Genomic DNA, 27528 nt, shown 5'->3' with positions numbered 1-27528 from the left:
ACCCCAGAAACACTCGACAAGCTGTTGGCATACATAGAATGTCCTGAAAGCCCAGCAGAGGCTCTCGAAAGTATGCTACAGTTGCCGCCAAATGTCTTTACACACAGGCACACACGCAGACTCCTCCCCTCTTATCCTTATGCCCTGGCCAGATCCTAGAACCACGGCAGCCCCATCTCCGAAACTTGCCTGTCATTTATCTTCACCGTTCCTTTTTTTTATTTTTCGGATTTTTTGTTGCCAGGGTCTAACGAGAAATGTCGACTGAGCAGCCCAAAGTTAGATTCGCCTTGCTTTTTTATCTTTTACAATTAGAAACGTTGTCCCTGGGCACTCCATATATTTACAGGGCAAGAAAGTACATAGTTGTAAACCTCATTTAAAAAGAATTTTATTAAATTTACTTACTAAACAATTTTTTTTGTATTTTTATTTGCAGCACAACATTTGAAATGAATTTCAAATATCTCGATTTTTAATCGTTACAATGTTATTACTTTTGTTGATTTTTCCGAGTGTTCCTATACATTTTGTTGTTGTGAATCTTTCTGATTTGTTCGTCCTTTGGTCAGATAAATGTAATTTTTTGTCTCTCCCCCCAATTCCATGTTGTTAGCATGTGATTAAGGAAGGAAATTGTTTTGGACAACGCACACAAAACAAATAACGCGCCGCTTGGGGTTGTCCTGCCTTTGGAGCTGGATTTTTTCGCTGGGTTCTTATCGGCTAAGTAGCATCATTTAACTGCTGTCTGTGGTCTGTTTTCTTTTTTCGGTTTTCCTAGATTTTCTTTTTTTTTTTTTTGTTTTGCGTGTTTTTTATTTACTTTTTTTTCGCGTGGGTCACAATTCCCGGACATTGTAATTTGTCGTGATGAATGGTGAGCAATGATTGTGGGATTATGTTGAAAAATATATGCTAAATCGAATATATTTGTGAATACTGTTTGGCTATAAGCTAATTGTAAACAATATTAAATATTTGTATATATTTAAGATTAATGGAAATGTGGTGTTAAAGGTAAAATCGCAATAAATAGGTTGTTAACAGCGATTCCTAAATTATATTCTGTTTTATCTTATGTACAGTTCATTATAAAATATATAAAAAATTGTGATCTAAACAATATTAGGATAATTCCGTAATACCCCTTTGCTTTTTTTAAATTTTAATCGTATATATTGTGATTTCTTTCGAGCTGAATTCTATAGGAATTTATTATGTTAAGTAGTATCTTATCATATTTATAGTAAACTTTATGACAAATCTCCTCAACAAATTGTGTAAAAACTATCAAAATATATTGTTGTACTATATGTAAATATTGATATATAATTATATATAATACATATACATATATATATACATAATCAAATAAATGTTTTGGAGATATTTCATTCCTAGAAAAGAATAAGTCAATTAAAGCAAATTGTAAATAAAAAATAAATTGTACAATATTTGTAAGCAAATGCAATTGATGTGTAAAACCCTCTAATTGGTCATATGGATTTGTGGTCTCCTGGTCACAAGAGTTCAAACAGGTTGTCCCGGTAACTGCAATCAGATCGGTTTGGATATATATTTATATATGGAATCTTAACCCTCGCAAAGGGGGAAACCGCATACTTTTATTCGATTTCGGTGGATGAAGATGTGAGGGTGTATATTTTCTCTACCCAAACCCATATAATTACATAATCAGGAACGTTAAAAAAGCGGTTATTGTCAGTCAACCCAGGCAAGCGGGTGAAGTGACATTTTGTGGTTAAGCCATTTCGTCCTTTTTTTGGTGTAGAAGGAGAGAGGGAGAGGTGGCCCCCGGCAACGCATAATTTATAATAGTCAGGGGAATGACCGCAGAATCAACTAGGAGGGTAGAGGGGCGGGAAGAGCTCTGCTGATTTATGGAATTTAATAAATTTTCACAGATTTTAATCGCTTGTAATTAAACGAGACGAGAAGCACTGCAAACAACTACAATGCGCAAAAGAGAGAGACGATGACGACGTTGTACAAATTTTCAATTAAAATTAAGAACAAAAATAAGCGACAGGTGAAGTCCGGTTTGACTCTCCCTTATTTGATTGGTTTTATTTTTTATCCACCATTCAATTCGTGAGTGTGTGTTTCTGTGTGAGCATTTTCCAATTCAATTTCCCAGCCAAACATTTCCTTTTATTTTTATTTCATTATGCTGCTCATATATGTCTGCACAGATGAGGTTGAAACGGTAGTTAATTCGCTACAAAATAGGTATTCATTTAGGAAAATATTTAATTTATCTGATAATTTAATTTAAGGATAATGAGAGGACCTTATATAGTTAGTCCTAAGACCTATATAAAAATATATTTTTAATGAAATCATTTTAAGTGTTATAAATGTCTTAAAAGATATTAAAGTTTAGTGATAAATAATATAACATATAGTTGTATAGTGTGCTTTGTTTTTACTATGGTTATATTATTTCAAAAATATTATTATTTCTATTATTTTGACCTCAGCTGTTTGTACGTATTTTCGCTGGACTCTGGTAGTCGTTTTGCTGTATTTGTTATTGTATAGCATTATAAAGCCTCTCATATTCTTACCATCGGTTATCGCAGATTGATTTTACTCCGCACTCTCCTCTTGCCAGCGATCTTATTTTTTTGTGTATTTCCTTGGAGACAAACTGGCCGGGCCACGGGACTCGGGTTTTTATCCAACTTCAAAGGACTTTTGGCCGCTGCTGAGCCTCAAGTGTCCTTGCAGCTCGTGCGAGCTTTTTTTTTAGTATTTTGTCATTTATTTAGCGTTTCTCTGGCTTCTACGGCTATGTAATTTTATTTTTTTGTTTCACCCCCCTGGAGGTCCTCAAAGGGAAGCTCTCTCAAGATATGTGGCAGAGTTGGCACTTTTGCGGCTGCCATATAATAGATTTGTCGCAGGAGGCTGGTTCCTATAATCTTTGCCTCAGTTGTCAAACAAAATTATACTAGTTAAAGTTATCTAAATTTTTATATATTAGGTATTTCGGAAATGTTTTAAAAAATTTTTAGTCTTAGCCAGAGAGTTGAGAAGCAAGAGCAAAAATAGTGGAATTCAGTGGCGATAAGCCATGGAGCCCGCAGATAATACATTCTCCAAGAGAAAGTTCGTCTTGGTGACACTGCTAATATGGTTACTCTTCGTGCTGATAGCCATTCCCCAGTGGATGATCATTTGCTTGTACTCAAAGAATCCATTGCTATTTACGCTGATCCTGCTCCTTGCCGGATTCATCCTGCTCGCCTGCATTCACCTATTCGAGGCAATGAGGTACAGGCGTCCCTGGAACATTATCTTTGTCCTCATCTGCTACGAACTATTAACCATCGGCGTAGCCCTCTTCCTGAGTAAATGGAATCTACTCCACACCCTTATATTGATAGGCGCGGGAATATTAATCTCAGGACTCGTCCTGCTCGTGAGCTATTTGCTAATCATAAACCGTTTATATCCCAATCCCACCAAGGTAGCTGTCTTGGCTTGCCTGGGCTTCATCCTGGTATTCTGTATTAGATCCATAGATCTCTTTACCAACTGGTTTTTCATACGGGACGTTGAAGTGAGCCTTTTTCTCGCCAGTGTCTTTGTTGTGATGATCTGTCATATTCTGATCACCAATGACAATTTCGATCTGCTGCGGCAGGACGATGTAATGCATGTTGCCTTTGTGCTGCAGATTTGCTTTATGCTGTTGATGATTGCCTGTCGCGTTGCCGCCTTTTGCGTTAAAGAAAATATCGAGTATTTTGATTCAAGAAGTAAAACAACACGTTATTATACAATAGATACAAATACAACACGTAGAGAAGATGATTTCTGAGGTAAGTTTAAGTAGGTTTGAATTGTGAGTGTAAATGGAATACTATCCTCCTATCGTCCCACTTAGATATTACTCATATGCGATTTGGAAAGGTAACACCTTATTCAGTCCCGACGTGATGGCATTCATGAATATATATCCAATGCCAGGCAGATCAATATGGCACAGATGTGATTCATCTAGAGATCGGGTACTAACCCTGAGCAGCCTCAATCACGTCCCAGGCTCATGGCTCAAAACGTGACTCGTAAAGCGATCTGGAATCGAAGTCTTTGTCATCTCTGATACGACAAATTTTACCTCAAAAACGGAAGAGAAATCGTGTCCTAAATGATTTTGATTTTATCTAGTGCTTTTAATGGATATTTCCAAATTTTAAGAGTAGTCTTATTTGCTTAACATATATTCTAAATATTAGGCACATTTATTTGGTTACAAAATTATTACAAATTGTCAGTGCTTTTAATTGGTTGTAAATATGAAAAAATATATAGCAAGGCCTACTGTTGAATTGTTTTTTGTTGTTTACTTTTCCTGCATTATTTAGTTATTTTTTATAATAATTGGGAGAGATCATTACATGAATAATAATGTCTGTTTGAAAGATAACTATCTTTATCTGTTCCTTTTAATATTCAATGTAATAAACAATGTAAAATGGTATAAACAATATGTAAAAATATTTTATTTATTTAATAACGAACCTTGGTTGCTAAAAATCATTAAGTTTTGTATTGATTCTCATATTTAATTTATCCTTTTGGATTGTTTAATGTTAGTTTAAATGTTTTTGGATCTTCCGTTTAATTAACATATTTTTAAATAAAAATAGTTATACATTTTCGATTTGATTGTTTAAATATTAATTTTGGTTGATTTAGTTAAAGCATTTAAGCATTAAATAAAGCCTTAACAAACCTCTAGAATTGCCTTACACCGTAGTTATAAACAATTATTTTGTATTTATGTTATATATTCTTGGATTCATTTATTTTCATGTACGTTAAACCGATTTGCCAGAAATAAATCCAACTGATGTTCCCCAGGGTTCGCATTGGTCAGCCATAAATTAAACTAGAAAAGTATTTGCCAATTCGAATGGCCAGAAGTAATGTGGGAGTGGCAAGGGGAATCTCAAAAAAACATGAAGAGGAAGGGCGACCGGCAATTGAAATTGTCGTCATTTCTGTTGTTATTGCTCGGTTTTTCTGGCTGACAGCGGATGCAATTCCTACAAAATGATAATTTATGATAATGATGCTTCCGCTATGAGGCGGGGAGAGTCGCACAAAATCTCGGACATTTCGGACACAGGGACATTGGATCGTGTGCCGTGCTGCATAAAAATGAGTTCAGCCAGAGCCGGAGATATGGTGAAAAATTTGCCAGTTTCATTCATTTCACGGGTTCTCGGGCCTTCGCATATTTATTGATAATTTCCGTGAATTTTGCAGCAGTCAAGCGAGAGCGGAAGTTGTGCCATTTGCTGCATGCCGGACCCAAAAAAGGACAATAGTTGTCGCCATTTCAGCCGCCGCTGTCATTGCCTCCTAGTGGGCGTGGGTGGTGTCCTCTCTCCCTCCGCCCCCAAAAATCAAAGTGCCTATCGATTGCGTTGATTTGCCTTTTGCTCATTGTCTCAGTCAGAGGCGCCACCGCCTGGTGGCAAACCCAAACAGAAGCCCAACCCAGTCCCCCCTTTCACGGCGATTGTTTTGACTGCCCCTGGAGTATTTATGGGTTACGCTCGAACAATAATAGCAACAACAATGACACTGGGGCTAGTCCATTGTCTGTGATTATCAATAAACATTAGCCAAACAATGGGATGCTCAGTGTCAGTGGCTCTCCCAATTCGGTGGGCATTCTAATGACCTTGAAAATTAGTTCCTGCATAAATCTAAACCACTGTCCACCCACTCCCTCTCTCTCGATCCACTCCTGTCCATAATATGTTTGTTAATTATTATTATTTATCGCTCATTGCATATTAATTGCTGTTGGCGTATGACAAAAATTCCATTTTAATTTACAATTATCAACATATGGCACGGGGACATATGGTTGGAATCAGCGGTTGCCTGAGGCACTGCATCCGCTTTGTTTGGTCAGCGGCAGGAAGATCCATTAAGGTCACCAATGGAGGCAATAAAACAATAATAATTTAAGCTGTACTTTATAGATATTATTTGTATATATGTTTGGAAGAGCAAAGTTTACTTTAAAATATTGTATACAACTTTCGTATCGAGATTATTATTTTATTATTATAAAGAAGCTTGTAAAAATGTGTAGTCATTTCCGACCCTATAATCATATATATTCTTGATCAGCTTTAAAAGCCGAGTCGATACATCGATAAATTTTAAAAATTTGTTCGAAAATTAAAATTTTTATAAGGGGTTACAGCATTAAAATGGTCAAAATTTGACAACAAATTTTTCAAATTTTAAAACTGAGTATGCAGATTTGTTGATCTATTAAAAACCAGCATAGAACAGCTTTCTGAATTAAAATTAATAATTTTTTGGCTTAGTTATGAGTTGTTAAAACTATAAGTTTTGGACAAAATTGTCTGTTTTTATACCTTTTTGCAGGTTTTTATGATTTTAGTCAAAAACTGACAATAGCATCAACAAACGCAGTATGCAGATTTGTTAGTTCAATAAAAACTAGCACAAAAAAGCTTTCCGAATTAAAATTAATGAAATTATGGCTTAATTATGATGTCCGAAAAATTGAAATTTAAAAAAAAGGTCTGTTTTTATACCTTTTTGAACAATATAATTTAAGTCAGAAGCTTGAAACGTAATGAAGGAGTCATTATCGACCCTATAAACCATATATACTCTTGATCAGCATCAACAGCCCAGTCGATTTAGCCATGTTTGGGTGAAAAAATAAATTTAAAAAATGTGTCCATTCTTTTCTTAAAAAAAATATAAGGGGTTACATCGTTAAAATTGTCCAAAATTGTCAAAATGTTTAAATTTTAAATTGAGTAAGCTGATTAATTGCTAGAGAAAAACTAACATAGGAAAGCTTTCCCAACTAAATTTAATGCATTTTTGGCTTAGCTATGAGATTTTTAAATCTTCATTTGCTGAAAAAAAATGTCATATAAAAATATCGTTTCAAAAAGTGAGAATATTTTAATCTTGGTTTTGATAGATTTCTCATTCAATCATAGAATTCAAATGATAAATCTATAATATATTAACTACGGCTTTCCGAAGATACTTTCCTTTCTTGTGCCAATAAGTTTTATGAAAACAAATCTTTAAATTTGTTTCTAATTAGTCACATAAGCAAACCTTTCGGATTTTCCCAGCACTATATCAGCAAAGTTTCCTTAAAAATGTATGAAATTCTGATATGAATTTATTATTTATTCACTTCGGTACAAAAGGCATCAAAACTTTTTGGCAATCAAAATGTGAATGGTAAATTTGTTCAACCGCATTGAGCCGAGCTACTCATTTGCAAGAATTTAAAGTGCACTTGCCAGTTGCATGTGAATATGGAAATAGTTTTCCTTATCTGCCCAGGGTCTGGCTCTGACTTCGTCCGACTTCGGAATACGGCGGCAAATGGAGCCAAAAGTTATAGGCGAACACAGAACAGAAGTCTTCCATTTCCTAGAAAAATATACAAAAAAAAAAAAAGGAAAAAGAGGGGAAAACTTTCGTTTTGGGATAATGCGAGTCCCACAGTGAACGAAGTGTTTGGCACAAAGTTATGCGCCAGCCAAACAACAATAAAATAATATAATTTTTTTGTTTGCCAACTCTCAATTGGGGAATGGAAAGTAGGGAAACGTGTTGCCGGCGAATCCTGGCGTCCTCCATAATTTTTCTGTGTGGGTGTGTGAGTGGGTGTCCTTTTTTTTTGGCGATTCGCGACTCGTTCGACGCTTGGCCATAAACTTTTGAAGGAATATCGAAAGTTTCCTCGCATCGCGCTCGGCCCGGCAAAAAGCTTCGAGCTGGTCCGCGAGAGACACAAAGGCTACAAAACTTATAACGAGAAAACTTTGCCACTTGGCGAAAGCGCGATAAAGAAACAAACAGAAGAGAACTGAACAGAACAGAACAGAACCGAGCGGGCCAAAATAGAGCTGGGCTAAGACTTGGCCAAAACCGGGATGAGACGTGCTGAGCAGCGTTGAACTTAACTGAACGGCCAAACTAGCAGCAGAAGATGCCGCCGAGATGATACCAATGGCGTAGGTAACTTGGCCAACAGCGGAAAGTAGCGCTCAAGGGTCAATAGTTAAGAATTATGAGTTCCCTATAAAGCTAATTATAATATAATTTGTATGAAAACATATAAGATACAGTATAAAGAAAAAGAATAAGAGAAGCATGTAGTCCAGAAATTATTAAATTAAATCGAGTTTGCAATTAAAAGCAGTTCTTGAAATACGATACAGTTTAAGGGAAAAGTATAAGAAAATCATATATTTTTGGAATTATTAAACTAAATCGAGTTTATAATTTAAGCAATAACTTAAAGATTGATTTACACAAAATTCTAGAGTAATATATATAATGGCTATATATTAAGTTTGATTGAAATCTGGAAAACTGAAAAAGTTATAAATTGCTTAAAATTTTCTGATCGTTCCTATTGCAGCTATATATATGTCAATATATAGTCCACCGATTCGCCATGCTCCGACTTATATACTAGTATAATTATATAAACGAATAACTCCATAGTTTCATTCAAATGGCTTGCTCAATTCTCGCACATCTGAGCATATGATTCCCAACTGGTTCTAACATCCCCGGAACGAAGTGACTTCTCCAGGCCAAGTATAAGAAATATGTTGTGTTACAAAAGTTGCAAGTCATTGTTTATAAGTGTTCAAAGTTAGTAACTGATCAGGCATACATACTTACTGGTCATAGATACTTACTGTTCAGAGTTCCTTACTGCTCATAATTTATAAATGATCATAGTTACTTAATGTTCATTGATACTTACTAATTAAGTTTCTTACTGGTTATAGATATTTACTGCTCATAGTTACTCATTTCTCATGGTTACGTACTGCTCATAGTTACTTAATGTTTATTGATACTTACTGATTAATAATAAATATAGAACCTTTTATGTAAACAATCCAAAATCAGTCTCTTTAAATAAACCCCTTATGTCATCTTTTCGAATATACCCTTTATACTAACAAAATACGGGGTACATCAGAGCAGCGATTGGATAAAAACTTGCTGAACCTCAGCCCACAGGCTCGCTGCCTGGCTAAGTATACACACATATATATATGTATATACATGTACATATATATATTTATATAAAACTTGAGCAGAGGCAAAATGTTCTGCTGACAATGGAAAAAGCAGAGGGAAAACTCAAGAAAACTCATTCGCGCGTTTTAACTAACTAGCAGTGGGAGCTCAGCTCAGTCGAGGTTGCATAAGGAAAAAGAAAAAAACGGGCAAAAATTATTATTTACGCACGGATGGTGTCATCTAATTATGAATTCATTTTCGCTTTTGTATACCAGCCAGCAGCCACAACAACGACGACTTCCTTGGGCCTTTCTTGGCAGCCTCCGAGCAGGTCTGAGAAATTAACAAAATGCGACCGCACTCGGACAATACACCTGCTGCAGCAGCATCCCGATCATCATTCTTCCCATTATGGTGGCTTTTCCTGGGTCGTTTTTAATGCAATATTTTGCATGAGACTTTTTTTTATTTTTTCTCTCTTAGCCAAAAACCAGAGCAGACCAGGCCGCGACGATAAAAAGTTAGCTGCACGCAGCATTTTCAGCACTTTTGCATTCTACATCTTTTGCGCCCAAGTTGCATTTTAGCCTGGACCCAGGACACGGCCAAAAGGGAAATTTCATGCTCTTTGAAAACTTGTTAAAGTATGATAACCACAATGCAGGTCCAGGTCCCCCTCCACACCATCTGCATGCGTTTCCCCTCAGAGGATTCCAAAGAATCGCCGCAAATAATAATAAGCAAGTTGGATTCCAGAGCCTGGGACTCGTTAACTCGCCTCCAAAAGTTAAGAAATGCATAAAATTTGTTAACAAGCTAAGAAAAAAATTATATTATAACGCGAGCGCAAAAAAAAAAATGGCGCCTTGTTCGTACTTAACAAGTCAGCCATTTTCTTAGCGGAAATAGCTAACAAGCGAAAAATTTCCTTTTCAATACCCTTACGAGAAGGAAAGTGATTATTTTAGGCGATCGTATAATAATAATTCGAATTAAATATAAAATCCAAAACGTTTACAATTTTAAAACACAAAATCTGTAACAACCTACAAAAAATTATTTAATAAAAGGCTAATTTCCAGAATTCTGAATACATTTCTCATTGATTTTAGTTGCACAAATTTTGAGTACTTAATTTTTAAGATGAGTGCCTTATAATAGATTTATTATTATATCTATAGAGTATTCTGTTTAGGAATAGAATTTCTCACAATTTTTGCTTTTTACTTACTTTGGCATTTGCAGGGGAAATATGCATTGTTTGGATTAAGAATACACCAAGTTTTATGCTAAACTATTTTAATGGTTGTTCAGTAAGATTTCTCCTAATGAGACCTTGTAATTGGAGGCCCTATTTTTCTTTTTATTATTTTATTACTTCTACAAATATGAACACTCATTAAATGCCCAAAGTAAAACAATATAATATATAATTTTAAATTGCATTTCAATTGGTTTCTGTGGCGGATGAACTGGGTTTTTATTTTTTATTTTTTTGTATTCTTCCCTTCTCTTTTGGCAGCTCGCATATTTTTGCGGTTTCTGTATTTTTCCTGCCACTTATTTGACCGCTAATTACATTTTAATGTAAATTAATGAATCTGCGCACTTAACTTCTCTCCTCTCCTCGTTTCCCCCCCTTTTTTGGCTTTAACCTCCTCCCACACTTTGGGCCAGGGGCGGCCTGTCAACTTGTCTGGCCGCCATACCGCCAAGATACGTTTTGACTCATTGAGTTTCGCGGAACAACAACATTCAAGAGAACTGAACTTGGCTCATTAGCGGTTCGGTGTTGAAAGCCTGAAATCGGAGATTTTTCAGTTTCTTTTTCGACCTGAACATTTTGATAAATGATTGAAATAAATGATGTCGGCTTTCTCGTACTGCCAAATTAACAGGAATTCAAGAGTTGAGATGTTTTCAAGTGGTGACTATTTTGGAGACGTGGTTTTGAAATAATTTTTATTTCTATTTAATAAATTTTAATAACACGAATTGAATATTATTATAGGTTACAAGAAATAACCCTATATACCAATGCAGTTTAAAATTGGTTTAAAATCAATCAAAACCAAGTTTAAATTAATATTTAACGAGATTTTAAAATGAAAATTTTTCGACAAATTAAAGTTTCACGAAAAAAAAGTTCTTAATTTTAATCCGGAAAGCTGACCCATGTAAGTTTTTATCAGGCTAACAAAAATGCATACTTAATTTAAAATTTTACAAATTTAAAATTTTTGACAATTTCTGAAAATTTTGACGATAGTAACGCCTTAAAAATTTTTTTTGATTTAATTTTAATTAGGCAAAACTAGATCGACTCGGCTTTTGATACTGCTCAAGAATATATATATAGTTTATAGGGTCGTAAATGATTCCTTTTGTTTTTACAGCCTTTTGACTGAAAGTAAAATAAAATGAAAAGGTATAAAAATATGCTATTATAATAATTAATTATTCCAATATTCCATTTAAAAATCGAATAATTATTTAAAATCCTATTCCCAAAGGTTCCAAAATAAAAACTTCGTTACAAAACAGAGTTTTTTAATTGTAATAAAATTACTATAGATTTAGGCACCGGTTTGTTTCATATATTAATACTTTAAATAATGAATAGCTCTCAGAATTAGACTATTTCGAACAAAATATATACAAAAAGAATACAATTTCTAAAGGTCCTTGAAGCCGTATATTTATTATGATATATATTTTTGTTAAGACCATGATCTAAGTCCATGATGCATCCCCTTTGTGCTATTCCATCCAGTAGCATTCTGAAAATTAGTCAAAGTATCCCCACACACACTCTCTTGGCTAAGAATTTCCAGCTTTTTAAACATTGCACTCACTTCAGCTCTTGGCTTGGCTAATTTTGCAACACTTTTTTGATAAGCCGGCATAAGCAGCAGCATCTTTCCTTCCCCATTTTCTGTTTGCATATTAAAAATATTGTTTACCCCATATTACCCCATCCTAGGGAGCCGGCATTATAAAGTATATGTATATATGTATGGTATATATATGCCCAGAAGATGTATTTTTTTGCAGCCATTATGGAAATGCGACGCCTGCTTTGTGTTTTTCCTCACATGTGTGAAATTGCATGTAGGTGCGAGGCTACACACCGAGGGAGGTGTGTGTGTGGCATGTTGTTTTTGGGGGCGGGATGCATTAGAGACATAATAATTAAACGCGCCAGGTGCTCATCATCGTCATCATTATTATCAGCATTTTTCGCGATTATAATAAGCCGTCCGGGTATGTTGTTGTTCTTCCACGAACGGTGTATGCCATCCTCCCGCGCCAATTAGGGAAATTGTGTGCTATTTCCAATTTGAAAAATTTCAGCTCTCTTCGGGCTTGTTTCCACCATTTGGCTAAAGTGCCCGGATAAGGAAGGAAAGCAACCAGTCAGTCGACCAGAAGAAAAAAATATGTAAAAAATAAGAGGTATGTATACTTTAGACAGGTTTTAAATACCCTTTAAGTTCAAATATATCCTTGCAAAGTAATACAAATGTTGTTTATAGCATTTTGACCCTTAAATGCAGTCTTATTTCGGTTCAAATATTATAATTTTTCAATAAATATTTCAGTATAAATAGAAACCTTTTTATAAAGGGTTACACCTCAAAATAACCATTGAAAACCTTTATTGGTGTGTTAGAAATACCTTTACAGAAGTTGTAATAGCATTAATTAATAAACAAGAATTTTGTAAACAATAAAACCTATGGAAAGAGTATACAAAAAGTGCATAAAACAAATTCAAATCTTTGATTTATTTCACGTTCAACTTCCAAGATGTTTACTGTGCTGCAGAGGATGTCCATTAGCCAAAATGGAGCAGGCTATTTTTGATTTAATGAGCCATGGTCTAATGGGTTTCCATGGTGAGCTAACTGTAATTAAACACTTGCACCAAAAAAATACGGAAGCAGACATCAGTTTCTTTTAGTTTTCAAGTTGCTCTCAAGTATGCAGAAATATATACTTATTTCAGCAACTCAAAATGAAATAGAACAAAGTTAAGTACAAACTTTGAGCTGCTGTTAATTCCTTGAAAAAATATTAAGCAATCAAATCATCAGGAAAACCCCAAAAAATACATAACCCAAAATCAAAAAAAATCAAAACAATTTCAGAGGGGTTTAGGTGGAGTGCCGCAAAGCCAAGTGAAATAAAATAAACAAACAAATGCCTCATTACATGCGAAATTAAATTTAAATGTTTGCTTAATGCGATTCCAGAGTTGCCCGGGGTGCTCCGGTAGAGTCCGGAGTCCGGGACTGGGCAGAGCTGGGAAAAGGGGGCGGAAAAAGGGGGAGGAAAAGGTATACGGAACTAAACAAACCCAAAGCACCAGGGCACATCAAATTTAATTTCATTTTGAAGCCCTGGGCTAACCAAGGATGATGAGAACGATGATGATGATGACGGGTCGCCGACGCATGCTTAGAAAAATATTTCTGGTATTTTTCCTTTTTTCGCTTCCCCCACAATTTTGGTTCGTTTACTTTATTTTATTTTTTTTTTTTGTATTATTATTTTTGTGCTTTGCTGTTTTTGGGGTTCTCGACTGAGTGGAGAAATTAGAATTTTTGCGTGTGTCTGCGGTCGCCGCATTTGGACGCCGACGGATGCCGACACCGCCCCCGGCCACATTTCCTGACACTTCGTCGTCCTTCCCGGATAGCATCCAGAATTTAATATATTTATACAGGGTAAGTCACAGGGACGTGCTGGTTGTTTAGGCTATATCTCAGTCTCTCAAGGATTATTTTTATTGAAGTTTAAAATCATTAGTTAACTGATAAGCGAAAATATTTGATAAAATTCTAGGCATTCGGCTATCATTATGATTTTTTTGGAATTTAAAATACAAAATGTTTATACAAAATAGAAATCCATCCTAGATTTTAAGATGTTTTGAAAATATTTGCAAGATACTGCCTTGAAAAACTTATTTTAGAGAAATGTTATATAAAGCACTAACCAAAATTGTTAACAGACCAAAAAAGTTAATTATTACATCGACCAATTGCAAAGATAACTGGGTTTCTATAAACTGGGTTTTTATAAAATATATTTATTTAAATTATTTTTTAAATTTTTGAATAATAAACATAGGTTCATGTCTGTACTCTTTTAACTCTTTTATCTTAAATTAGCATTCATAATTTTCTTAAGGATTTGAAAGAGTAAAATCTTCACGAAGTATCCCCCATTCGATTCATTTTTTCAACTCCAGAATGAGGCTAGTATCTGGCAAAGACAAAGTCATAATAATTTCAATATTTTTGTGGCCGCTGATGTGGCTGTCAGTGGCAAAACTGTCAACGCAGAGCGTTTATTTGACAGCCGCTGGGGATTAGAGGGGAGTATGCCGGGAGAGTGACGGCGGGACGCTCAATTAAAATATAATTTTTAGCAAAATATGACGAAAATAAAATACGAAAAAACAACGGGAGCTGGCAAAGATCCTTTTCCTTTTTATTTTCTTCATTTTTATATTTTTTTGGTTGGGATCCGCTTGCCGCTGCATTCACATGGCCATAAATTAAAAACTTAATAACGAGCGGCGCACGGGATCCGAGCAGCAACCAGGACATGCCCAATACGTGTGTCCTGCTCCTGTGCGACGTCCGCAGTCATGTCACCGATTGCTCCTCTCTCTCTCTCTCTCTCTCAGTCGCATCGCTCCCTTGTCGTCCTTCGTCCTTGGTCCTGGTCGATGGGATGCGGCTGCGGCAGCAATAAATCGCTAACAGCAAATAAATCAACGCGCATAAATTCCAATGTTCAGCGAGGATGCCTGCCCCGACTTTATTTACGACATTGCGACAAAGACAGTTACGGCAAAATGCCGCTGGCTCCCTCCCTGCCCGCAGGACCTTCTACATTCCCGCGCCTCCAGCCCCTGACCTCTGACCCCTGAACCGGCTCTGAAGTAGCCCTACGAGGTCAAGCTTCGTAGATCTTAATATCTTTTCCTATAACTTCCTAAGATCGAAACTAAAGCGATTAGGAGAAGAAATCCTTATTTATTAAACTTATATTTTAATTGGTTTAAAATTATGGTAAAGGAATATTTAGACTGTTAACATAATATTGCTTATTCTAAAAGAAACCTATAAATATTCCTTGGTACAACATTTATTTAAAATATGATTAGTATTCTCTATAAATGTAACTTTATATGCTTGTAATTTTTTAGTTACATGAAATGAAATATAAAGAATTAAATCCTTTTCAACAAAATCCATTTACTTTAACTTTAACGACACCAAAATTAACTTAAATTGGTTCCATTTTGGTCACTTAAGAGTACCGGATAGGAGTCATAACAATTTCCATGATCAAAAGTGCAAAAATATTTCGCACACCAGCCAATGAACATGAAAAAGGTTGACCTCAGTGTCGTGGCAATATGTCCTGGAAAATGTCATCTAACGTTGTCCGTGGTTAACCAACGAGGAGCAGTCGCTTTGCCAAGGGTTAAACGGGTTAACCCCGTGCTAAAAACAAAAAGCACTATAAAAGCACAAGTAAAAGAGAAAAAAAAGAAATCTAGAAAAATGGGAGTTTGCAGGAGACGACGGCAAGGACGAGTATATTTGGCACATTAAAACAAAAGGAAGCCGTGTGCTGGGCAAATAGACAAAGAACAACCCCGGACACATGCGAAGCGCCAAATCAAGCCTTGATTTATGGCCCAGCCAAAGGATTGCCAAAGGAATAGGAGCTCACAGTTGAGCGGAGAAAAAAGTGCACAAAACTAACATTAGCACCCTTGTAAATGTGTAAAACCGCCAGGAAAACACACTCTCCTGCACATCTAGGGTCGCCAACAAATCATCGGGATCGTAGGAATCCGAATCGCAAAAAAAAAGGATTCCTACATCCTGGACCGAAAGAAAACCGGCATCTATTAGATGCGCCACTCGGACCGGGCCTGCCCCGAGAGAAACAACAAAAAATAAATAACCTCTGGTGATAATTTATTTATTTCGGATTATTTATTGCACATACATCATAATTTTCAGGACTCGCCGCCGATATATATATTTTATTCCTTAAGCAGTCCCGTGTTCTCGGTTTCAGGTCTCCAAAAGATGCAAGAATTATAAATTTTAACAATGAAGGATGCGCCATAAATTAAAAATTCCAAACTTAAAAACGCAACAATAAATACACGGCTCTCGGGGGGTAGAGAGTGAGATTGAATGAGAAGTCCTGGTGGCAATCGCCAGGAACAGGACATGCAGTTGATTTATTTCTCTTCTATGGAAAATCGCAGAGCATTGAGGCCGGATGAGAGTGAGCGAGAAAGGCTCCTCACACCGAAGACGAAGGACTCAAAGAAACGGAAGTATTTATTTCATAATCGTTATGATGTAATGAAGAAAACGGCGACATTGCCGAAGGATTAGGCGGGACAGCTGCAATAGATCATTTATACTTTCAATAAGGATAAATATCTGCATAATTAAAAGAGGTATTAAACCTGAGAAGAATCTATACCTATTAGGTAATAAATATTTTATTGATTTATTAATATTATTATTTTTTAAAATTAAAATTTATAGGTCTTAAGTCACCTTTACTTCAAAGTTCCCTATATATAATCCCACAAATATTTAATTTATATACCTTTCCTTTGGCAAATCAATCTGTACATCTTTGAACCCAACCAAAGTGTGAATGATACAAGAAAACTGCGCAGGAAAATAAAGGACGAATCCGTATAAACCGAAACACATCCTCGACATCAAATACGTGGCGCATATTAAATTCTTATAAAATCGGCACTCGCTGAGGGATGCTCGTCCTTTGAAGGGGATCCGTGGCGAAGGACGAAGGCAGGATATAGATAGACTAGGGCGCTATTGTTAAAAGTTAGAGGCATTTTTATGGTACTCTGTACCGCCATGGATATGAGAGCTCCTGCTGCGATATTAAAAACTTGTTGCTAATAAAAAGATTCGGGATACGGTTGTCGATGTTCATGATGTCTATGCTGATCATCATTAAGTGCAGTGGCAGATGGATGCTGTTGTTGATGGTGACATCAATGACATTTTGTTGCGGTTCAATAAATTTTGAAATCCCTTAAAAAAAATACATAGAGAAGAAAAACACTGAGGGAAATATGAGTGCCTGAGGCATGTAAAAGATTTAGCTTAAAGTTGGCTTAAGTTCATAAATTCATAGTTATTGCTTATTAAGTTTTGAAAGAATTAATTTAAATTCAGAATTTGTAAAGTTTCGATCTTATTTAAAGATATGTAACAATTCAATTTCAGATGAGAATAAACATTTTGATTTCTTCATCTTTTTTAAAACTTTTATTGAATAGAAAGAAATAGATAGTTTTCTGCTTTTTGTAAAATCTTTTAATGGGTTAGTTTTGCTATATAATTTTCAATATTTCAAGCGCATATTAATAATAACTGTAAATAATATTTACTAAATATACATTTTTCTCACTGTTTTTACTTTTATATTCAGCTTGTTCGTATCGTTTAACAAACCCTAAGTAGGCTTTGAACTCACTGCGCTTTTAATTGCTATCGAGGGCACACTGGTAAAGTGATTGAATTATCATATAAATTTAATAACTTCCCAATAAAATATTTGAAAAATATTATTTTGCTTAAAATGCAAAGTAAATATTTATATTTTTAAAAGTGAAATGAAAGTATTTAAACTTCTGAAGACGAAAGCCTTACAAATCGAATGATTCATTTGAAAATGTTAAGCTTCCACGTGAGATAAAATCAATGTAATCAATGTAGTATCAATGTAATCATATCTACTATATCCGTAACTAATATTCCATTATAATTTATATATATTTGCACCAATGTGCAGGGGTGAAAAAATACGAGACGAGGAGCGTTAAGCACCGTAGTGGCAATTGTCAAAGCGTAACGCTCCTCCATTCATTGGCATCGGGTGTTGTTTAGCTGTCGGATAATCCGCTGCATGTTGCCGTTGATTAAAATGACACACACAACCGCTAACTTGCCCACAGTTTACCCACTGAGTGCTTAGGTTCCTGGGGGGGCCAGCCAGCCAGTCGATTGTCTATAAGCCCAGGCAGCCGACTGCAGTTTCCTGTATTTGAAGTGCCAAAAAGCACACTTTGGATCGTTCTTTTTGCGCCGTTGTGCTCGTATTATTGAGTTGTCGAGTGAGCGGTTTAGTGAGAGGATTTATGCCCGATGACGATATTTGTTTAGCCGCTTAGTTTTGCCATTTGTCCATTGTTTTGCCGGTTTTTTCATACGCTAGATATTTGTTTTATTTCCAATTCTGGCCCTGGTTTTTTAGACCAATTTCTGGTTCTGGTTCGATTGAACTTTGGCAGATGAGAGAGCATTCTTTTCTTTATTTTCTATAGAAATTTCTTTATCTACCTCAAGCTGATCAATTATTTTTTCCAAGTTATTTACCCATTTAACAATCGATTGTCAATTAAAATGTGTGACCTCTGTATGAGTGAGTGGTTATATCGTTATTATATGGTAATTGCACACAACGTGTCCCGAAAATCTCAAAACAAACAATCAAACTCAGCAGGAATATATACTGCAGCATTGTGCTAATCATTATGGTGCTTCTACCAAATAATTTTCCCTTTTTTTCCCCCCATTTCCGGTTGAGTCCTTTTGTTTTGTTCGGCTTCACCACGCCCACACACACACACATGGGAATAAACGACTGAGTCTTGGATTTGAACACCCAACTTATTACGCTACCCGACGTCGAAATTACTTAATCAAAGTTGGATTATCTGCCCGGCTCAGCGAGTAAACAGGCAGCGTTCTACAAGGATGGGTTTCATTTGAATTAAAAGCGCCAACTCGACCGAAAGTCGGCAAAGCGCAGTTTGACAGCCAGCATGGGGCACTTGGCACACATATGCCAGGCCAGACTGTTATACACAGAGAGAAAATTTGGGGGTCCTCCTAAGAACTACTTAATTGTATAGTAGAAACTTGTTATACACAAGTTTTGAAGTTTAAAGGAATAGAAATGTTTCTAAGTTTAATAACAATCTATGTAACTATCAATTCTAGTATATAGAATACATATATTTAGAATTTTGTTCATATTTTCATATAAAGGATAACACTTTCTTTCTTTGTGTATCCTTCCCGCCTTCAACTGGAACTAAATTAAATTCCATGTCTAATGCTCGTCCAGGATTAAGACCAAACAACGCCTCAACTTGCTCCGCCTCATCGGCTAAGACGGGTAATATTAAATAATTTTTCCCATCTCCCAGGACACAGGACTGAGGACTCAGTACCGAGGACACAGGACGCAGGGCTCACACATACATATGGCATGAATTTCAGGAGTTCATTGTTTTGCATCGCAGTAAAGTGAAATGAAGTAGAGCGGTGCGAGCCGGCTGTCCCAACCAGGAGGACTGAAACCGAAGATTAAAGTCTCCCGTGGCGAACTTAATAATAAAAGCCCAGGACTCAGGCCAGGACTCTGGCCAGGACCCAGGCTAGGACTGTCCTCCTCCTGCAACGCGAGTGTGGTGTTGGCACAAAAGTATTTAGTGGGCAGGGGCTCGGTTACGGGGTATTGGGCGCAAATCTTTTTTCGAGTGCCAGACATTAGCAGCATTAGAGCACACAGATATCATTCCTACTTATACCTATATAGTACAGAAATATATATATGTATATACATAGATATCCGGATGGCAAAAGCCTTGCTGCGCCGAAAGCTCACAACAGAATGCAAAACAACGGGGGGAAATATGGAAGCCATGGGTTCACCAAATAACCGAAGGACTTATGTCGACTCAGGCCAAGGGATTTGAGGTGTTTGTTCCTGTCGGATGAGGGTGGAAGAAGCCGAAGCCACTGCAGTAAATGTATCTGCATTGTAAGCGCTAAATATGAAAAGCCTGCGGAGCGACTGATACTGATAATCTCGATTCGACATTGCCAACTTGTAATTATCTTTGCGGTTCGCTGGGGTATTAAGAGAGGTCCCACATATGTAGAGAAATGAGAAATCTGTAAGTTTAGTTTTTTATAAATTAAAGCAGGGCTGTACAGGCATTGCTCTTAGGAATCCCAGATGGGTTAAGGTGTTCCCAAAGATAAAATTTGTAGTTTTAAACTAATATATAAAGTCGTAATAAGACTGTCGTTTGATGAATCCTTTAGGAATCAAACATTATCAATATTGTTTATACAAAGTTCAGTTATAAAATGAGTTCTGAATTAAACCAACTCCTTCTTAATAATAAAAGTGCGAATCTGCATGGGACTCAAAGTGACACTGAACTCGGAAACTTCCTGGGACTTGTTCGCTGCCAAAGGCTTGTGCGTACTTGTAAAGTACTCAGGAGTTGAGGAAATAAGTCCAGCGCCATCGTGTGGGAATTTCAGACGTTTCATATCGCTCAGAGGAAGATTGCCATCCAAAGTGGTTTCCCTAATTTCCAGACCGCCCAAACTATCAAAGATCTGGCGGATATTAAAGCTAATCGTGCTGACCTCCGTCTGGTCCAAGAAGTTCTCCACGCGCAGCAGAATCTCATCCTTGGAGTAGGGTTCCAAAGTGAGCAAATGAACCGATTCGGGTAATTCATTAAAGTCAGGCAGCGTCTTGGACACTTTTCCTACGACTTCGGTGGACTTGCTGAAGAATTTCCAGAAAGGCAAATGAATCTCCTTCTCGGCCACACGCTCGGCGGCAGTTACTCCTTCCTCGACAGCACTGAGAGAAAGGAAAAGCTTTCCCCTCGCAATAAGACCCTTTCCAAATTGCTGTTCATTAATGGCTTCGGCAGCACCTGACCCGTCAGCAAAAATGTGACGACGATGGAGCATCATCTCCACACGTCCATTTTCCAAGCTAGTTCCACCCTGAGACCGATCGTTGAGGATCACCAATCGCCGGCTACTGTCCTGCATGGCAAACCTCGAGGTCACCGGATAAATGTTTCCGCTCACGGGCTGTTCACTGAGATCGGGAGTAAAGTCCTCCCTCTTGTCCTTTTCGCGTCTGATCATTTCACGGCCATTTGAGTCGGTGTAGAAGACTCCTTCGTTGGAAATTCCACTCTTAAAAACAGTGACTATCTCCTTGCCTAGTTCATCATCTATCGGGATGGGACCCACTAACCATTCGAATTCTACACGGTTTACGCCCTCATAGATGCGTATCACCTGGGACACATACTCGTTAAAGTTCTGATGGATTTCCTTGACCAAAAGTCCATCGTAAACGGAAAACTCAACAGGATCTTCCAGAAGTTCCAAGTCTGCATCCTGGCGGAAAATGTAATGGCAAGAACGGGCAGTCTTATACATTCCAAAGGTCTGGTCAATGCTTTCGGAAACTCCATTCATTTCAACGGTTTTCAAACGTCCTGTGTTGTTATCTATAGCGAGTTTGATAAGCTGATAACAGGTAGAATATATATTAAAAGAAAAGTTCAGTGATATATCTAAATTTGAGCTTACCGAAGTCTGCACAATTGTCTCCCCATCGTCATGGGTCCCAGCATCGCTCTTCAATAAGTGAACCTTCTTGAAGCGGTTGGGAATATCCATCTGCTGCTCTTCAACCTTCTTGATGTAAAAACTACCAATCTTGTTGACAGTAGCCTTGAAAACCAACTCATGCTGCGTATCGTTGTTACGGTGCTCCAGAGCCAAAACCTGCCAGGGAACTGGCACAACCTCAGACGCCACAACTTGGCCCTTTTCATTAGTCACTGCGTAGTTTTCATTTTTCACTGGAACTCGCACATACTGCGTTGAAGTGTGTGCCAATGGGTTATACAAGGTAACAACCACATTATCCGCTCCATCCTTGCTAAAGGCACACTCGCTAATGTTCAGTTTCAAACAACTTTCAAATTCGCCATTCGGTTGGTTGGTTAGAACTCTTAAAGCATCGCGGGCTGTGTTTGCTCCTCCTAAAATGGCATCATACAAAAGTCGATCGTAGTCATTGGAGACCTCCTGCTTCTCGGTTCCGGTGATGGCGTCGTGATGCTGCATCACACCCATGATCTCACGCAGATATTCCAAGTCCTTAGTCTGCTGTTCACTGGATAGATTAGCCAGGACACTCAGTTGTTTGGCCACTTGGAGGATGTGGTTTCCATCGCGCTCAAATCTTTTCTGGGTAGGACGTGAGGTGAAGAAGCCGGTCCAGAAGCTCTTCGCCTCGTGGGAATGGGGAAGGAAGTCCTGGGTCTTGTTGGGCCAGCTCTGAAGACTCTTGTGTAGGGAATTTAAATAACAACCAGCCGTCGAGTAAAAGATATTAAACTTGGAGCCAGTTGCTTGGCGTTCGTTGACATACCTATTAGGGGAATTGTTATAAAGATAAAGTTAAAATATATTGCACTCTTGTACTAACTTGATAAGTTTGTCCATATTCCTGTAGTTCATGTATGCATTTTCGTATTGAAAGTCATCGCCCATGGGCACCATAATGTGGCTGGAGCGATAATATTTGGCCAGGTTAGTGGCATAGTTGATGAAATCATCTACCCGGGACTTGACATTATTATCGTAGCTCTTGCCATCAATAATGGGATCATCTTGGCAAAGGGAATCAAAGCAGAAGCCAGGAGGCGCCGAATAATGGTTGTAGAGCATTCCCGTGAAGAACTCTAAATCTTTCAGGGTCTCACTGGCATCCCAGATCATTTCGAGACCCAGGTTATCCACTCGCTTGTTTTTGTCATTCTGATCCATGCGGGCAAAGAACTGGCCATCGAAACCCATTTGGGCAAATATCGAAGCCTGCTCTCGAGAATGACCGAATGCATCGATTTGCCAGCCAACGCGGGGTCTTCCACAGACGCCAAAGTTGTCATTAAGGAATCTGAGGTATTATTTAAGGATATATAATCTAAAAGAATCTAAGATTTTACTTTACTTACTTTAAACCCACTGTGAACTGATCAATCATACTCTGATAGTTAACAGCAGCCTCATCATTCATGCTCCAAGCTCCACCAGTGAACTCCAGGCGTCCTTCGTTTACCAACTTCTTCACCAGCTTTTTCTTAGTCTCCGACTGATCCTGCCACCACTTGGCAAAGAAGGCTGTCTCCACCTGAATGAATCGTCGGCGTGAATCCTTGGCGAGTTCAGCGACAACTGTATCGAAAATATATTGCACACCGGCATGCTGAATGCTATGCTTATTCCCATAATAGTACTGATCGGCGGTCTTCAGCCAACCCAGATCATCATGGGAGTGAGGAACCAAGTGAATGTTGATCATATTCGACTTTGTTTCAGGACATGACTAAAGGTAAACACGTTAATATTACATTTTGTAGAAAATTTATAATTTCCCTTACCTCATAGCCACAAACAGCCTCAGAAGGCAAAATGTGGCAGGCACACAAGGCCACAAAAATTGCTAGAATCTTAAGGTTAGCCATTTGTTTGAGTTTGTCAAAGATCCAAGTCTAACCAAGAACTGACTTCAAAACAAAAATTTTCCCATTTTTATAAGCTCCTCAATGGGGGTCCTTATACTCCAAAGTTGTTTTGATAACTAATCTAATTTGATAACTTCAGAGTGTTTTGAATTTGCCTATTCGAGAGGTGATTAACAAAACCTAATCATCAATGGGTCTCGAAGGGTAATTACCCTACCGCATGCATTTCATAGTTGTTAAGATAATCAAATCGAACTCAGTGGCTTATCTACCTGTATTTATTATCTGGGATTTGTCAAGAGCATTGCAATTCTTATCATTCAATTTCCTGATTACTTAAATGGATTTTAATTACCAATAGGCCACTTGAAGATAAGGTAACGTTTATGATTTTGAACCTTAGTCTTATCTTTGAGAAAGTGAAAGGTATACACAGAAGTGGGGCAACACAGAATAATTAAAATTTATACATTTCATTTTATTTCATTCATTTAATTTACTCCGTTTTGATTACAAAAGTATGTATTTGCATGGGATACAAGGTGACAGTGAATTCAGAAGCTTCATCAAACTTATTAGCTTCCAGAGACTTGTGCGGCGCCGTGAAGTACTCGACTTCTGAAGGCAAATTTCCTGAATCCTGGGCTTGGAACTTGAAACGCTTCATCTGGCTTAATGGCATGTTGCCATCTAAAGTGGTCTCCCGAATCTCCTGACCGCCAAGACTGTTAAAAATATGTAAAATATTAAAGCTTATAACATGTCCCTCGGTTTTATCCAAAAAGTTCTCAAGGCGCAGCAAAATTTCATTCTCTGTGAAGGGCTCTAGAGTGAGTAGATGAACAGACTGAGGGAGGTCATTAAAGTCTGGAATTGATTTAGTTACTGCCTTTCCAGTATCAGTGGTCTTGCTGAAGAATTTCCAAAATGGAAGGAAGAGCTCCTTCTCATTAACACGCTCAGTTATAGTATTTCCCTCTTCCACCAAGTCGAGGATCAGGTATAGTTTTCCTCGTGCAATCAAGCCTTTGCCAAATTGGGTCTCGTTCAGAGCTTCACCAACTCCACCGCCATCGTTAAAGAACAGGCGACGATGAAGTAACATCTCAAGTTGACCATCTTCCAAGCTGGCTCCTCCCTGAGAACGATCGTTAAGCAGGACCAACCGCTTTCTGTCATCCTGCAAAGCAATGCGACTTGTCACAGGATAAAAGTTACCGCTCACAGCTTGAAGGGTCAAATTGGAAACAAAGTCCTCCCTCTTATTCTTCTCTCGTCTCATCAACTCACGACCATTGGAATCAGTGTAGAAGACTCCTTTTGAGGAAATTTCACTCTGGAAATTGGTGACAAACTCTTTGCCCACTTTATCATCATCAGGTATGGGTCCTACGAGCCATTCAATCTCCACTCGATTGATGCCCTCATAGATTCGAATGACTTGGGAGATCCACTCATTTACATGCTGATGAATTTCCTTGACCAAAGTTCCCTCGTAAACTGTGAACTCGAAGTTGTTTTCAAAGATTTGAATATCGCTGCTTTGGCGGAAAGTATAAGCACAAGAAGCACGACCCAAATATATGCCAAAGTTTTGGTTTAGTTTTTCTGAGACACCATTCATCTCAAGGCTCTTCAGATAACCTGTTTCATTGTCAATCACCAGTTTTATGAGCTGTAAATAAGCAGAATTAATAATTAAGTCTTGGAAGAAGCTTAAAGTTAAATGAACTTACTGAATTCTCAACAATAGTCTCAGTGCCTTCGATAACACGCGGTTTAGTAATTGTTGTACCTTCTGGATTCTCGGATTTTTTGATATAATAATTGGCTATTTTGTTAACTGTGGCCTTAAAGACCAACTCGTGCTGAGTATTGTTTAGACGGTGATCTAAGGCCAGAACCTGCCAGGGGACTGGCATCACTTCCGAAGCAACAATGTTTCCCTTTTCATCTGTGACTTGGTAGCTCTCCTCCTTGACAGGAATACGCACATACTGTGTGGAGATATGAGCCAAAGGATTATACAAAGTCACAACAACGTTATCAGCTCCATCCTTGGTAAAAGCGCATTCACTGATGTTCAATTTCAGGCAACTTTCGAATTCTCCATTAGGAAGATTAGTTAGTTTACGAAGAGCATCCCTTGCGATATTAGTGCCTCCCAAGATGGCTTCATATAAAAGACGATCATAATCATCAGAAACTGCTTGCTTCTCGGTTCCAGTTATGGCATCATGGTGCTGCATCACACCCATGGTCTGGCGTAGATTTTCCAAGTCCTTGTTATTCTGCTCACTGGATAGATTGGCCAAGACACTTAGTTGCTTGGCCACTTGGAGTATGTGATTGCCTTCACGTTCGAATCTTTTCTGGGTAGGACGGGATGTGAAGAAGCCAGTCCAGAAGCTGTTGGGCTCATGGGCATACGGAAAGAAATCCTGGGTCTTGTTTGGCCAAGTCTCCAGGCTCTGATGTAGAGAGTGCAGGTAGCAGCTTGGTGTTGAGTAGAAAATGTTGTAAATGGAACCATTTGCCTGGCGCTCGTTGATGTACCTATAAAATATTTACTTTATTAATGAAATTTGATGTTTCTTTAAAGATTATTTACTTGATTAGCTTGTCCATATTCTTATAGTTGACCTTAGCATCTTCGTATTGGAAGTCCCCACCCATTGGCACCATTATGTGGCTTGTCAAGTAATGCTTTGACATCTCTTCCGCATAACTGATGAAGCCATCTATCCTGGACTGGACATTATTCTCATAGCTATTGCCATCGATAATGGGTTGATCAGTGCAAAGAATATCAAAACAGAACCCTGGAGTATCCGAGTAAAAGTTGTAGAGCATTCCGCTGAACAGTTTAACTCCATTCAACGATTCGCTGGCATCCCAGATCATTTCCATGGTCAAATCCTTCAAACGAGTGGCCTTATCGTTGTGATCCATTCGCGAAAAGAACTGACCATCGTAACCCATATTTGCGAATATGGCAGCCTGTTCCCGGGAGTGGCCAAAAGTATCTATTTGCCAGCCAACTCGAGGACGAGCACATGCTCCAAATGTCTCATTAAGGAACCTGGAACATGTGAGTTGAAGGTGTTATTAATGTAATAAGGAATCTTTCCTTTACTTACTTCAAACCCACTGTAAACTGATCAATCACACCCTGATAGTTAACAGCAGCCTCATCATTCATGCTCCAAGCTCCACCAGTAAACTCGAGGCGTCCTTCGTTGACCAGTTTCTTGACCACTTGCTTCATGGTCTCCGATTGATCCTGCCACCACTTGGCAAAGAAGGCTGTCTCTACTTGAATAAATCGGCGTTTGGGATCTTCGATAAGCTGGGTCACTACGCTCTCCAAGATATATTGAACGCCAGCATGGTGGATCTTATTCTTGTAGCCGTAATAGGATTGATCCACTGTTTTAAGCCAACCCACATCGTTGTGGGAGTGCGGCACCAAGTGAATATTGATCATGTTTGCCTTTGTTGCTGGACATGCCTAAAGAAATATGTATATTTATAGATAGATATATGTTGTATATTGAATTAAACTTATCTGACCTCATAGCCACAAACGGCCTGTGACTGTTTTATATACACCACCAATAAGGTGGCTAGGAGAAAAAGTTGGCAGAGATTTGACATTACTAGAATTTTGCGAATGGAAATAAGAACTGACTTTCTTTTCCATTAATTTGCTGCTTATATGGCTTCCTATTCTTGGATGGCTTGATAAGCAATCAGTTGATGATCACTGTGATAAGCCAACGTACTTGAAATTAACGCTAATTAGCTAAGTTGGTACACCCATAAAAAAACTCAAGTAGATGAATGCAATTACAGGGCTCTTGAACAATACTCTTGACCTATGATCCATTTAGGAAGATGAATATGAATATACTTTTTAAAACAATGTAAAATTTTCTTAGACTATGTATTTATATCTTGTGAAAAAT

General features: G+C 37.7%; 3 protein-coding genes across 3 annotated transcripts; 1 reads left to right on the top strand and 2 right to left on the bottom strand.

Moving 5' to 3' along the window:
• Positions 1 to 2958: 2958 nt before the first annotated feature.
• On the top strand, positions 2959 to 4361 carry LOC110183903 (uncharacterized). Its single transcript, XM_020952246.2, has 2 exons — positions 2959 to 3851; positions 3917 to 4361. The coding sequence occupies exon 1, from the start codon at positions 3101 to 3103 to the stop codon at positions 3848 to 3850; it is 750 nt and encodes a 249-aa protein (XP_020807905.1). The 5' UTR covers positions 2959 to 3100; the 3' UTR covers position 3851; positions 3917 to 4361.
• A 16005-nt stretch (positions 4362 to 20366) lies between these two features.
• Positions 20367 to 23566, bottom strand: LManIII (Lysosomal alpha-mannosidase III). The gene is made up of 5 exons (XM_020952244.2): positions 23477 to 23566; positions 23051 to 23421; positions 22522 to 22992; positions 21615 to 22464; positions 20367 to 21551 (listed from the first exon to the last, which is right to left on the bottom strand). Exons 1-5 carry the CDS (start codon positions 23558 to 23560, stop codon positions 20367 to 20369), a joined length of 2961 nt encoding a protein of 986 aa, XP_020807903.2. The 5' UTR covers positions 23561 to 23566.
• Positions 23567 to 24056: 490 nt separating this feature from the next.
• Positions 24057 to 27217, bottom strand: LManIV (Lysosomal alpha-mannosidase IV). Its single transcript, XM_020952245.2, has 5 exons — positions 27134 to 27217; positions 26701 to 27071; positions 26172 to 26642; positions 25297 to 26116; positions 24057 to 25235 (listed from the first exon to the last, which is right to left on the bottom strand). The coding sequence occupies exons 1-5, from the start codon at positions 27215 to 27217 to the stop codon at positions 24057 to 24059; spliced, it is 2925 nt and encodes a 974-aa protein (XP_020807904.2).
• Positions 27218 to 27528: the final 311 nt, after the last annotated feature.

The sequence above is a fragment of the Drosophila serrata genome, unplaced genomic scaffold (genome assembly GCF_035046125.1).
Source record: "Drosophila serrata isolate PLE 108 unplaced genomic scaffold, ASM3504612v1 contig_240, whole genome shotgun sequence".
NCBI classification, from domain to species: Eukaryota; Metazoa; Arthropoda; class Insecta; order Diptera; family Drosophilidae; genus Drosophila; species Drosophila serrata.
Note: the sequence above shows the minus strand (reverse complement) of the source record. Positions and strands in the feature narration are given on the sequence as shown.

Bases quoted from the DNA above. Each gene is read 5' to 3' on its own strand.
- LOC110183903 (XM_020952246.2), top strand. From the start codon at position 3,101: ATGGAGCCCGCAGATAATACATTCTCCAAGAGAAAGTTCGTCTTGGTG.
- LManIV (XM_020952245.2), bottom strand. From the start codon at position 27,217: ATGTCAAATCTCTGCCAACTTTTTCTCCTAGCCACCTTATTGGTGGTG. The intron at 27,072-27,133 runs GTCAGATAAGTT...ATATTTCTTTAG, and splicing joins AGGCCGTTTGTGGCTATGAG to GCATGTCCAGCAACAAAGGC. The intron at 26,643-26,700 runs GTAAGTAAAGGA...CACATGTTCCAG, and splicing joins CAGTTTACAGTGGGTTTGAA to GTTCCTTAATGAGACATTTG.
- LManIII (XM_020952244.2), bottom strand. From the start codon at position 23,560: ATGGCTAACCTTAAGATTCTAGCAATTTTTGTGGCCTTGTGTGCCTGC. The intron at 23,422-23,476 runs GTAAGGGAAATT...GTTTACCTTTAG, and splicing joins AGGCTGTTTGTGGCTATGAG to TCATGTCCTGAAACAAAGTC. The intron at 22,465-22,521 runs GTTAGTACAAGA...TTCCCCTAATAG, and splicing joins AATATGGACAAACTTATCAA to GTATGTCAACGAACGCCAAG.